This window comes from Choloepus didactylus, chromosome 8 (assembly GCF_015220235.1).
Source record: "Choloepus didactylus isolate mChoDid1 chromosome 8, mChoDid1.pri, whole genome shotgun sequence".
Lineage (NCBI taxonomy): Eukaryota > Metazoa > Chordata > Mammalia > Pilosa > Megalonychidae > Choloepus > Choloepus didactylus.
Genome location: NC_051314.1, coordinates 23879247 through 23893484, shown reverse-complemented (window position 1 = coordinate 23893484; position 14238 = coordinate 23879247). Strand labels below are relative to the sequence as shown.

The 14238-nt window shown below is 35.1% G+C and overlaps 1 protein-coding gene across 1 annotated transcript in view; it reads left to right on the top strand.

Moving 5' to 3' along the window:
- Window positions 1-14238, top strand: part of WASHC4 (WASH complex subunit 4) — a 143127-nt gene that overhangs the window by 120386 nt on the left and 8503 nt on the right. The window contains 4 exon segments of the mRNA XM_037847856.1: window positions 1018-1126; window positions 5187-5253; window positions 5714-5800; window positions 13987-14134. Coding sequence (XP_037703784.1) covers window positions 1018-1126; window positions 5187-5253; window positions 5714-5800; window positions 13987-14134 — 411 coding nt within the window.

Below are 14238 nucleotides of genomic sequence, written 5' to 3'. Positions count from 1 at the left end.
GAGACTATTTTTTAAAAGAAAGATTCCTTGAAGAGGAATTTCCAGGACAATGAATATGAGTATTTAAAATTTTGATACATATATTGCCAAGCACTTAAAAAATACTACACCAATTGACAGTCCCAATAATTTATAAGAATTCTGCTTTCCCTTTACCCTGTGGGCTGAGTTTTTCTATTGAGAAATGAAACTCTGTTTAATTGTACATGGTTACAGTACAGAGGAATGTGGTGGATAGAGAATCAACCAGCTTAAATGGGTCTTGTGTTTGATTTGCCAAATCCAGAGCCATTTTAATTAACTTTCTTAAGGTTCACTTAATTCCAGCCCTCTTTTATAACAGTTGGTAGGTCTTTTCAATGTTAAAACAGCAAAATACTACCTTCTAGTAAAATAACCTGATAAAATTACAGTTATCAATAATTTTAACAACTATCACATTTATATTGGAAGAGATTACTATTATTCAGTGACATAAAATGCTATTGTTGTGTAAGAATTTCTTGCTTTTGTTCTTACTATAAAACGAATACTTTCCTAAATCTTTTAATCAACCCTGATGTGAAAAAGTCATTTTTAATTGGTGACGGCAGCTAGAAATTTATCCCAACTTACTTGTGTTAGTTGGGAAGGAGAGTGTTTGAGTCCCTAATAACTTACTCAGCCTGCAGGAACTTGGCCACATGTCTCTGAACAAGTGCGTACAGGAGGAATTGGTTTCCTTTATCTGTATGATAGAAGTTGGGTGCTAGGAGACTAATAATGGTGGTGAGGAAATTGTTTGATGGCGTTGATTATTATTCTAAGTAGCTAAGTAGCTAATGTCAGAAATAAAAAATTTTTAGTTTACATTGACCTTGAACACTGGTACTTTTTGCTTTATAAGTTTATTTTTTGTCATGAGTGGTTTTTTAAAGGAAATACAGAATTAGAAAGAAAAATGGTATCGACATGGTTGATTTAGTAGGCATTTATGCCTTAATGGTCTTTAAGGTAGTTTTTAAATTATCTCTCTAGTATCCTTTTGAAAGAGCAGAAAAATTCAATCGAGGCATCAGAAAACTCGGAATAACACCAGAGGGACAGAGCTACCTTGATCAATTCAGGCAACTCATCAGCCAAATTGGTGAGTTATTATAAAAGTTTTTGGAAATAAAATATAAATCCTGAGAATCTATCTCATGTATTACATATCTCATACTAATAAACAGCTTGTTACGTGAATGCTAGAGTTCACCTTTATTCCACTAGGGTAATTTTCTGTTGTTTTATTACCAAAACTTTTTCAGGTACCATTTAAGTATTGTTGCAGAAATAATTGCTAGAATGTAGACTAAAATAAGTTAAATAAACCTGTTCAATAAAATGAAAAATATACTTAATAAGTAGCTCATCTCAAAGACCATTTTCATAATTAATAATCAGTTGGTAAGACCCAAATAGGAATTGGGTACCTACTGTTCAAGAAACTGTTTGGGGCTTCTGATAGAGGTTCATCCAGGTTGCAGTCTAAATGGGAAGGTATGAAAGATTTACATGAAAAGTTAATTAATAATTTAAGTTAATAAGTTACTTATATGTTTAGTTAAAGATGAGATAGTGAATGTTATTTTTTATACTACATTTCATATTTATGCATATAATTTCTTAAGTTGTCCTACTACCATGCCAGGCCATGCCATGCCATGTAATTTTTTGAGCTTGTCTTCTGAAATATGTTACATTATATTTAAAAGTAAGAACTACATTTATAAATATTCATAGATAAAATATTATATTTCTTTAAGCTTTTCATATAAATTTTCTCTGTTAATATCCTCCCAGTAACCCTGTGAGATAGGCATGTAATCACTATTTTAAAGATGAAAAATGAGAAACTCAGAGAAATATATAAATGGTGCTGGAATGTAACCAGGGTTTTTCAGCTCTAAACCCAAAGGTGTTTTATTTATATTCTTCACAGTTTGTAGACACTGAAAAGTTAGTAAATCTTTATTGACTATATTTTGTAAAATTATGCCGTCTGAGATTCGTTCATTCATTTATCAAACATTTGATACTTCACTTAGTGATGGCGATGCAAAAGATGAGAAATACACGGCCTTTGCTCTCAAGAGGCTTGAAATTTATTAGTGGGAAAGATATTACAAGCATTTAATTCTGAAGTAAAGTCACTGAACACTAACTTAAATTTTATAAAAGAATTGGTTTGCATATTAGGCATTTCCTTTAGGTTTAGTACAAGTACAAAGTACCTTTGTAAAATTTTACTCTAAACTATTTAGTATGATACTGCCAAACAAGTGTTATTTTCTTTTAAGGAGACTTTTGGTCTCTTATTAGGTGGCAGACTTCTGTAGCAATAGTTCTTAACCTTTTTTTGAGAATCTGATAAAAGCTCTGACTGATTCATCTAGAACAATGTCCATATACACATACACCTACAATTTTGCATGTGTATGGGAGTTAAGACCCTTAATAGTAGGGTTTATGGACAGCTGTTCTTCTAAAGCAGTGTTTCTTTTATTTATTTATTGGGAAAGTCGTAGGTTTACATAAAAATCACACAGAAAATACAGAATTCCTATGTATCCCTATTGATAACACCTTGCATTAGTGTGGTACATTTGTTACAATTGATGAAAGAATATTATTATAGTTGTACAATTAACTATAGTCCATGGTTTACATTACGGTTCCCTGTTTGTGTTGTACAGTTCTGTGTTTTGTTTTGGTTTTTTAGAGCAGTGTTTCTTAAACTTTATTGACATACTAATATTGGAGTCTTTGCCCATGTGAATAAAATGCCTATTTTGTTATTTCATGTTTTTATATTTTTAAAAGAATAATTTTGTTCTAAAAACAACAATAATTGATTCGTGGGTTTCATATGCTAGTCATTTTCCCCCTAATACACATCAAAATACAATACCACTAAAATAAATGCTGTTCATTGTGCCATCTAACCTCATCTCGAGTACCCCAGGATGCATACCACAGTTGGGGAATTTTATCCTTTTCGTTTTGTTCCAGCATTTTATTCTTTATTCTCCTAGAAAATACAGATTCTTTTTTTCTGCTTATATCCCTGTAATGTGCTTATGAGTCTGTTATTAAATATCTTGAGAAAAGGAGTAAAGAATCTTAAAGCTGGAAACAAAATGAAAAGTCCTTTTCTCTTAAAACTTGCCTAATGAAATAACACTGCCACCACTAACATTTATTGAACATCTACTATGTGCCAGGGCTGCTCTAATGCTTTAGCATTTATATGAGTTTTAGTTCATTTAAAGATTGCAACAACACTTTGAAGTAGTTATTATTTCCATCATGGATTCCAAAAGCATTTATTGAGGACAAAAAATGTTTCTAAGAGCTGGTGATAGATATATGATGGCCAACAAAGTCTCTGTCTTTGTGGAGCTTAATTTAACAGATGAAGTAACTCATTTCATCATTGAGATAAAAAGATGTTGTATAACTTGCCCTAGGTCTTAATAGCTAAAAAGGAGCAGAGTCCATATTTGAACCCAGGTAGTCTGGCTTCAGAGCTTTTGCTCTTAACCACTATATTTTTGTCTCTCAGTAACAAATTTTGATCAGTTCAGACATTGATCTGACAGGTTAAAGGGAAACAGTGAAACTACATCTTATTTTTCTAAGATGCACATTAAAAAAAAACATTTTAACACCACGTCTAATATTGTGATAGGTCATAAAATAGATTCTGCTTTGTAGGGCTGTTTAAAATGTCAGATGCAATGATGTATGTAAAACATAGTTACCATTTATTCTTTCTCCCAAGTAATTTCAATTCAATTCAGCAATATTTATTGCATTCCTACTATGTTCCAGGACATGTTGGCTCTAGGGATAGGGTAGTGAAGAAAACAAAGGCCCTACTCATGGATCTTTCATTCTAGTTGGGGAAGATGCAAATAGAATGATAGTTTTGCATTTGTGGTAAGTGCTAAGAAGAAATAAAAGCAGAACAAGGAGATGTAATGGGTATAGGGTGTGTTATTTATCCAGTGATGTTCAGGGAAAGCTCTGAGGTGGAGACATTTAAGCAGAGACCTAAATAAACGGGGAGTAAGCCATGTGCCATATTTAGGGGAAGTGCATACCATACAAAAGTGAGTCTGCTTAGCAGTTTTTGAGGTACAGGCAGGAGTGAAATTGAGTTAGTGAAGACCTGAGTGGTAGGACTTGATGTCAGAACAGCAACAAGGGGCAAGATCATGCAGGGCTGTGTTGGCCATGTAAAGAGTTTGGATTTTATTCTGAGATGGAAAGCCATTGTAGCATTCTCAGAAAAGGAATAACATGCTCAGACTTAGTTTTAAAATAATCACTAGCTGCTATGTAGATAAAAGATTGGGGCATGGGACAGGGTGCTAAAGGTGGAAGTAGAACCAGGAGGCCATTGCATATTGTAGTGGTCTAGGTAGGAGATGACACTGGTTTGGAAAGGGTGATAGCTGGGAAAGTGGTGATAAATGAAGGGATTCCACTATATTCATATCAAATTTGTATCCATCAGGGATGTCTCCAAGGCATTTGGCCTGAGCACCTGGAATTTCCATTTTCTGAGATAGGCAATATAATCGGCAGTTAAGGCCTTGAATTTGACCAGGACATACTAAATATAAAATTCCGCTTAGACATGTGGATACAGGTGTTGGATAAACAATTCTAGCATTCAGAGGAGAGGTCCAGGTGGAGATAAAAATTTGGGGAGGTATCTAATAAGGCTTTCTTGATATCATTCCCAGCAGTACGTCTCTGTGTATCTATGTGTGTGTGCCTGTGTATGCATGCACATGTGCGTGTGTGTGTGAGATAGAGACAGGCTCTCAATGTGAGAGTGAAGAAATTATTGATATGTTAATTTTAAAATATTTGTCTTTTATGTAGTTATCATTTAAAAATTTTGGTTTATCAAATGCAAGAGTTAAATTTATTTTTAAATATTTGTTATAGATGTATAGACGTATTTACACTTTGCAGAAATGTCTAACAGTTTTGCTCTTTAGGAAACAAGAATTGAAGTAAAATACAGGAGAATCATTTGGAACTTAGGATTGGACACTTTGTAATTGACTGCTCTGTGTAACTGTGTTCCTGATTGTTAGAGTTTAGCTATGTTTTTATAAATATCTGATTTTTTTTGTGTGGTTTTCAAGGTAATGCTATGGGCTATGTACGAATGATAAGATCTGGTGGTCTTCATTGTAGCAGCAATGCCATTAGGTATGAATGCAAATATCATTGTTATCCTGTTTATGCTCTTTAAAAATTTATCTCATTCAAATCTATCTTTATTGGAAGTAATCTTATCAAGAAGGGAAAGCAAAGCCATTGATTCTACTAGTTAAATGTTTGGCTTTTTTTTTTTTCTCCTTAAATTTTAAGACAGCATTAGACCTTATCTTTGAAAACATTTATTTCTCTTAAGGTTATAGTTAATTTATTTTATCAATATAGTTTGTGAATGGCGCTAGAGATTACTTGATTTTGAGGATTAAAATTTGATTATTCATATCTAAAATTCAACTTTGAAACTGAAGTTGTGAATTAATGATATAACTGAAATGCAAATTTGTTTCCAAATACGTAGTTGAAAAATTTGGTGCTAAATTACCCCATTCATATCTGCATCACTTGCATATATTTTACTTGCCCTAATATTGTTTCTCTAATTATGATGTAGATTTGTCCCTGATCTTGAAGATATTGTAAATTTTGAAGAACTAGTAAAAGAAGAAGGTCTTGCAGAAGAAACATTAAAAGCAGCAAGGTAATCTAATTTTGAAGTAATCCAAATTTGGAGATTTTAAAAGGGTATATTGAAATTATATAAACATTAAAGAGAAGACTGGAGGGTAATATATAAAATAATTTACATGTCAGGGATTTTTTTATACAAGTTATGGTCTGTTTATGAAAAAAGTTTTTTTTTTAAGACTACGGTATTCTAGCTCTTTCCAACTTCATTAAAGAGGGATCTTTTAGAGCATGCTGTTAATATGATTGTCACTAGACATGTGGCTGTTGAGCACTTGAAATGTGGCTAGTCTAAATTGAGGTGTACTGATCTGTGTACATTAATTTTGAAGATTTAGTACAAAAGAAGAATGCCAGATAGCTCATTAAAAAAAATTAGTTTCACTTGTTTCTTTTTAATTTTTTTTCCAATGTGTGTGCTAGAGAATTTAAAATTAAATATGTAGTTTACATTATATTTTTATTTACCAATGCTGTTCTAGAATCCCAATCCCTCCTTCCATCTATTCTAGAGCAGCGCTGTCCAAAACAGTAGCTTTTACCACATGTGGCTGTTGAACATTTGAAATATGGCCAGTGGGACTGAGGAACTGATTTTTAATTTATATTAACTTAATTTAAATAGCTAGTGTCTAATGTTTTGGACAGTGCAGTTCTACAGATTTGAGTCAGTAGTGATTTTGTAACATAACCTGAAACTTGAGAGAAGTATGCAGAATTGAGAAGAATTTGTTTGGAAAACTGTAGGTTTTCTTACCATAATTATAACAATTTATTGAGTCAGGCATGTACCCCTGGATTTGAAAAATAATGGTAGAAATAGATTATGATACATTAAATTAAAAATAAATTCATGAATCATAGTGATAATAAGAAATTTGGGGGTGAAGAGGTAAAGTTCCTTTTACAGCAGAATACCAGCTAATAAATGTAGATGGGATGAGAAAATTTAGGAAAAAAAATTCACCATTTTACAGCCAGCATTGGAATACTTGAAGTCAGGCAAGAATCATCAATGGATTCTAAAGCATTAGGTGAAAAGTTGTTGGACAACAGTCAGTTTCAAAAAAAAATCTTCCCACAATTGCTTATTAATCACAAGGGGGAAAACATATCTTTACAATGAGAGATTGATGTATACTACCTTAGAGAGTTACAAGTTATGTACAAGTTATGGTCTGTTTATGAAAAAAACATGGAACAGCCTGTGGTGATGTGGCCTCCTGATGCCATGTAATGGCACGTACCTATGTTGTGTTTTGCAATAAATGTTTTCTCACAATTTAATTATGAGCAAACAGTCTGAGTAATCCAAAATGTTGGACATTCTACAGCATACCTAGCATAGGCTGTTAAAAAGTGTCGAATGCCATAAAAGATGAAAAAGTCAAGGAGACTTTTCTAGATTAAAGAGACCCAACAACCAAATGTAATGGGTGATCCTTAATTGGATCCTTGATAGGGGAAAAAATAGCTATAACGGACATTTGGGGCATAATTGGGGAGATCTGAATATGGATTATGTATTAGATAATATTGTATTTTATTCTTGGGTGTGATAATGTATTGTGGCTTTGTAGGATAGGCATTTATTATACTATATTTAACTTTTCAATAAGCTTGAAATTTTTAAAAATAAAAAATGGGAGGAAGAAAAAAAAATTTACCAGAAAAATGTATGTGCATATTTTTATGAATAAGGTCTCAACACAGAAGCTTTGCTCTGAAATATCCAATAAGATAGTTTAGTTCCTTGCCAAATTAAAGAAGCCACATAAAATTTAATGAGGCATTTGAAAACGATGAACATAGTCACATAGTCATGGCCTGTGTATCTTTTGTCTTGGTGACAAGTACTGTATATCTTGAATTTTTGCTTTCTGTATTAGCATCCATTGGCATCAAAAACTTTGCCAATAGTCTTTTTTTTTTTAATTTTTCAATTGAGATTGTTCACATACCATACAACTATCCAAAGATCCAAAGTGTACAGTCACTTGCCCATGGTACCATCATACAGCTGTGCATCCATGATCACAATTTTTAGAACATTTTCATTACTCCAGAAAAGAAATAAAGACAAAAAAAAAGGAAACTCAAATCCTCCCATACCCCTAGCCACCCCGCCCCCGTTATTGATTCATAGTTTTGGTATAGTACATTCGTTACTGTTGAAGAAAGAATATTAAAATACTACTAACTGAAGTATATAGTTTGCAATAGGTATATATATTTTTTCCTATATGCCTCTCTATTATTAACTTCTAGTTAATAGTGTCATACATTTGTTCTAGTTTGTGAGAGAGATTTCTAATATTTGTACAATTAATCACAGACATTGTCCACCACAAGATTCACTGTTTTAAACATTCCCGTCTTTTAACTTCCAGCTTTCCTTCTGGTGACATACATGGCTCTGAGCTTACCTTTTCCACCACCTTCACACACCATTCAGCACTGTTAGTTATTCTCACAACGTGCTGTCATCACCTCTGTCCATTTCCAAACATTTAAGTTCACCCTACTTGAACATTCTGCTCATACTAAGCAATTGCTCGTTCTATATCCTGGTAACTTATATTTCATGTCTATGAGTTTACATATTATAATTAGTTCATATCAATGAGACCCTACAATATTTGTCCTTATGTGTCTGTCTGATTTCACTCAATGTAGTGCCCTCAGTGTTTCTTCATCAACCCATTTTTTTTAAAGATGGTTTTGTTCACACACCATACATTCCATCCTAAGTAAACAGTCGTTGGTTCCCTGTATAGTCACGTATTTATGTATTCAGCACCATCACCACTGTCTATATAAGGACATCTCCATTTCTTCCACAAAGGAGGAGGAAGAGTCAAAGAAGGTAGAGAGACAGGAGAAAAATAAAAAAAGAAAGAGAAGAAACAAAACAAAACAAAACACGACAGCTAGGAAACAACAAAAGGAAAGATAGCATTAAACTAAAGTAGAATAAAGAGTCAGACAACATCACCAATGCCAGGAGTCCCATACCCTTCCCCATGTCCCCCCCATATGCATTTAGCTTTGGTATATTGCCTATATTATATTACAGGAAGCATAATACAATGTTTCTGTTAACTGTAATCTCTAATTTGCATTGATTGTATTTTTCCCCCAATCCCACCCCATTTTTAACATCTTGCAATGTTGACATTCATTTGTTCTACCTCATGTAGAACCATATTTGTACCTTTTATCACAATTGTTGAGCACCCTAGGTTTCACTGAGTCATACAGTCCCAGTCTTTATCTTTCCTCTTTCCTTCTGGTGTACCACATGCTCCTAACCTTCCTATTTCAAACATACTCACAGTCATCTTTGTTCAGTGTACTTACATTGTTTTGCTACTATCTCCCAAAATTGTGTTCCAAACCTCTCACTCCTTTCTTTTCCTTTCTGTCTGTAATGTTCCCTTTAGTATTTGCTGTAGAGCAGTTGTCTTATTCACAAACTCTGTCTTTGTCTGTTTATCAGAGAATATTTTAAGCTCCCCCGCATATTTGAAGGACAGTTTTGCTGGATATAGGATTCTTGGTTGGTGGTTTTTCTCTTTAAGTATCTTAAATATGACACCCCACTTCCTTCTTCTTGCCTCCATGGTTTCTATTGAGAAATTCACACATAGTCTTATCAAGCTTCCTTTGTATGCGATGGATCGCTTTTCTCTTGCTGCTTTCAGGATTCTCTTTTTATCTTTGATGTTTGATCATCTGATTATTAAGTGTCTTGGCATAGGCCTATCTGGATCTGTTCTGTTTGTGGTACGCCGCTGCACTTCTTGGATCTGTAATTTTATGTCTTTCATAAGAGATGGGAAATTTTCATTGATTATTTCCTCTATTATTGCTTCTGTCCCTGTTCTAGTTTGCTAATGCTGCTGGAATGCAAAACACTAGAAATGGATTGGCTTTTATAAAAGGGGGGTTATTTGGTTACACAGTTACTGTCTTAAGGCCATAAAGTGTCCAAGGTAATGCATCAGCAATCGGGTACTTCCAATCGAGGATGGCCAATGGTGTCTGGAAAACTGCTGTTAGCTGGGAAGGCATGTGGCTGGCATCTGCTCCAGAGTTCTGGTTTCAAAATGGCTTTCTCCCAGGACGTTCCTCTCTAGGCTTCAGCTTCTCCCCAAAATGTCACTCTCAGTTGCTCTTGAGGTGTTTGTCCTCTCTTTACTTCTCTGGAGCAAAAGTCTGCTTTCAAAGGCTGTCTCCATAATGTCTCTGTAAACTGCAGTTCCTCTCTCAGGTCCTGTGCATTCTTCAAAGTGTCCCTCTTGGCTGTAGCAAGCTTGCTCCTTCTGTCTAAGCGTATATAGTGCTCCAATAAACTAATCAAGGCCCATGCTGAATGGGTGGGGCCACACCTCCATGGAAATTACCCAGTGAAAGATCTCGCCCACAGTTGAGTGATCACATCTCCACGGAAACATCCAAAGTCTCCAACCCAATCAACACCAATACATTTCCTGCCCATATAAGACTGCATCAAAGATAATGGTGTTTTGGGGGACATAATACGTCCAAACCAGCACAGCCTCTTTTCCCTTCTCTTCTCCTTCTGGGACACCAATGACATGTACATTCCTGCATTTTGTTTTGTCCTTAAGTTCCCGAAGACATTGCTCTTATTTTTCCATTCTTTTCTCTATCTGTTCTTTTGTGTGTAGGCTTTCAGTTGCCTTGTTCTCCAGTTCCTGAGTGTTTTCCTCTGCCTCTTGAGATCCGCTGTTGTATGTCTCCATTATGTCCTTCTCGTGTGTTGTGCCTTTCATTTCCATAGATTCTGTCAGTTGTTTTTTCAAACTTTCGATTTCTACCTTATGTATTCCCAGTATCATTATATGCTTCATTTGTTTTGCCATATGATCCCCAAACTTTCTGAATTGATCCAGCACTAGTTGTTTAAATTTCTGTATGTCAGTTGAAGTGTAAGTTTGTTCCTTTGATTGGTCCATAACTTCATTTTTCTTAGTGTAGGTTGTAGTTTTCTGTTGTCTAGGCATCTGGTTTCCTTGGTTACCTCGATCAGGGTTTCCCAGACCAGAATGGGCTCAGTTCTTGGAAGGAGGGAATAGTATCATGTCTCCTGAGGGTGTGTCTTAGAAGATTGGCACACCTTGTGAGGCCTCAAGTCACTGTGCTTTTCTGCGCAGCAGGTGGCACCTGTCAGCCTGTAGCGCCAGACTGGTGTAAGGAGGTGTGGCTCATGGCTGTTTCCCCCAGGCTCTGGGGTCTGGTTCTGAATGGAAGGTGAATAGTAGAGCGTGGCACCACCTTCTTCCTCTTAGGGAAGATACACCCCCTAGAGAGAGGTCATTTACATTTGAATAGTCTCTCTGGCTGTGTTAACTCCACACTTGTCTGGGTCAGAGCACTGGGAACTGAAAATGGCTAAGGCTTTCTCCACTGAGCTGAAAAAGGAACAGAAAGCTCCCTTCAGGGCCAGTCATAGCTTGTATTGAGCAGTCCATGTTTGCCAATTAAAAACTCAGTTGGAGCTCAGCTGAACTATATTTGCTTGCTTGGAGAGTGCTGCTCTCTAGCACTGCGAGGGTTCGCAGTTCGGGCTGTGGGGGGCAGGGCCTCCTGGCTCAGGTCCACAGTTTTTACTTACAGATTTTATGCTGCGATCTAGGGCATTCCTCCCATTTCAGGTTGGTGTATGATGAGTGGACAGTCACATTTGTCCCCCTGCAGTCATTCCAGATTATTTCCTAGTTGTTCCTGGTTGTTTATTAGTTGTTCCAGGGGGAAAAACTAGCTTCCACTCCTCTCTCTGCCGCCATCTTCTTCCCAAGTTCTGCCAGTAGTCTTTAAAGATGTCTTGTTTGCTGTGGCCAAGGCCTTGATTCTACCTTTTCAAGAGATTTAGTGAAGTTCTTCTCTACTCTTCTGAAGTCCATTTCACTCCAGACTTGCCAAAAGATAAGTACTTGACTGATTTTTCAATTTATAGCATGGTTTGAATTTTTCCTGTCAAATTACAATTACTTTTTATGGAAGAGTTTTTTAAGAGTTAAGTTAGTTCTTGATCCAGTTGTTGGATGATAGGTGTTTTCAGCCTTTGACCGAGGTAAATTTTTAACACACTGCCCTCCAGGAACCTTTATGGTAAATGTGGAAATCTATGCTCTTTAAAATAGTACTATTTGGAAGTACAGACTGGAGGTGGACAACTGTGGAGACTTTTCTGTGCTGATGGAAGTGCTTTAGAGATTAAAGAGTGGACAAGCTCATCAGTTTCTCCGGAAGTAGGCATTTGTAAATACCTGGAAACACTGTAGAATCCTTGGGAGAAAAGAGGCTATGAGATCTCTGGTTTTGTTCGATACTATGTTCCCTAGTGAGTGGGAGTTTTCAGCTTTGCTGCAATTGAAATGAGAAGTAGAAAGTAGATATGATAGATGATGTGTTGCCTCATCAAAGATCACTGAAAAATGTTAACTTCGTTTTCAAGCCAAGCAAAAACAGTGTATTTCATAAAATTTACTTTTGAGCAGAATTAAAATTTATTTCTTAGTTCATTTGTACAATTTAGATTTATTTTCTTTTTAAAAGGATATCACCTTACATTTTTCCAGGAAAAAATAGGACCAGGACAATTCTTTTAAAACTTATTTTGTGTTATCATAGTTCCAGTAAAATAAAATGAATTGGATGTAAAATTTCTTTTGTGTGTGTTATATACAGGAGATTTCATAGCTTTAATCCAACTTTCCAAGAAGTATGTTACTCTAAACAGGTTAATCATTGCTCTGTAGCAGTGCTTTCTCAAACTATCTGTAGTAAGTGATCAGTGTTTTAAACTTCTGATTGGCCATAGTCCAATATGTTTTTATTTGTATTTTACTTTTATGAAATCAATGAAAGTGAATTATTAGAAAAATTAGGTGAAAAACTCAAAGGTGTGTAAAATACAATCCGAATATTTAATTAGATTCATCAGAAGTAAAAATTACTTTGTTAAATTGCTATTAAGCTTGCTGAGCATATGCTCAATTTCTGTTATCTCATCATAGTCTGTAGACTCATTACAGATAGTACAGACTGTTACTGATCTGCTTTAGAGAATGAAAATAAGCAACTTTCAGGTTACAATGATAGATAATTTTAGAGATATGGAATTAGGCCCAGGGTTGTGTCAAATATTTGGTAACTACTATGTGTTTTATGCTTTTAGATTGAAGGCAGTTTTGATAGTCTGTCATTTAGCTTCATTCATTCATTTAACAAATACTTAAAGTACTTATGATATTCTAGAATTATATATTAACTCATGGTATTAGGGATACAGAAAAAGTTTAAAATTTTTATAAAGTGGTAGTAAGAAAAGAGTGAGAACTTAAAAGAAGAGTGAAGTCGGAGAGTGGAATATTATCTTTTAAGATCCCTAGGGTAAAACTGCCTCTGGTAATGACTAAGCCCAGATTTGTCCAAGGAAGTGGATGGTTGATATAAAGTGAAATGAAAGTAAATGCAGGTAAAGTCAGGAGTTTTGGGGTTATGACAATGAATAGCATATCCAAATGGACAGTGAAGTCCTCCAGAATGATGGAGGGGAACTAGAGTAGACATCAAAGTCCTAAATAAATACAGGGAGTAGTTAAGAGGTTACTAGATAGATGCCTGCTTTCAGAAGGGAGTAGTTGGGTAGTGTAGTTGGATTGTGTGAGCCTCAAAGGAGAGATTTCTGCTTTCCATGATGGAGGAATAGTAATTTGTAAGCGGTAGTAGCTGTATATGAGGGATGTAGGAGAAAAAGCAGCTAATGTTTCTGAAGATTGAAAGGGAAGCTAAGTTCTGGAAAGAGAACCAGGTTTCAGTTTAAGGTAAGGACATGTAGAAGCACGATTAAGCGAAGAAATTTAAGATGAAGAGGAATTTATTTACAGTGAAATGGGTTTCTCCTGGGCTCAGTGTGTGAAGAAGAAATACAGAATTCTTTTGTAAGTTCCAAGATGCCCTATATAGTCTATTTTAGGAACTAAGTTAATAAAACAGCATTGTTTAATTTCTGCCTATAAGAAAATGAGTTCATTCCGAATTCTAAGGAAATAAATCTCATAATGTTTACTATTTTGAATGCTCTCATCTAACCTGATGAGACATGAATTTAAAAAGCTACACCTTCTTTTGAGAAAGGAGCCAAGTAAATTCTTTTTTGCTTTCTAGGCATTTGGATTCAGTCCTTAGTGATCACACACGAAATTCTGCCGAAGGCACAGAATATTTCAAAATGCTTGTGGATGTTTTTGCACCAGAATTTCGAAGGCCAAAGAATATACATCTCCGAAATTTCTATATCATTGTTCCCCCTCTGGTGAGTATTAAAATGAATCCTTAAACAACAACAAAAAATGAATAAATAAATCCAGTTCATTTGCAGCATGAAATTCATAGAGACTGTGTTACTGACTTTATTCT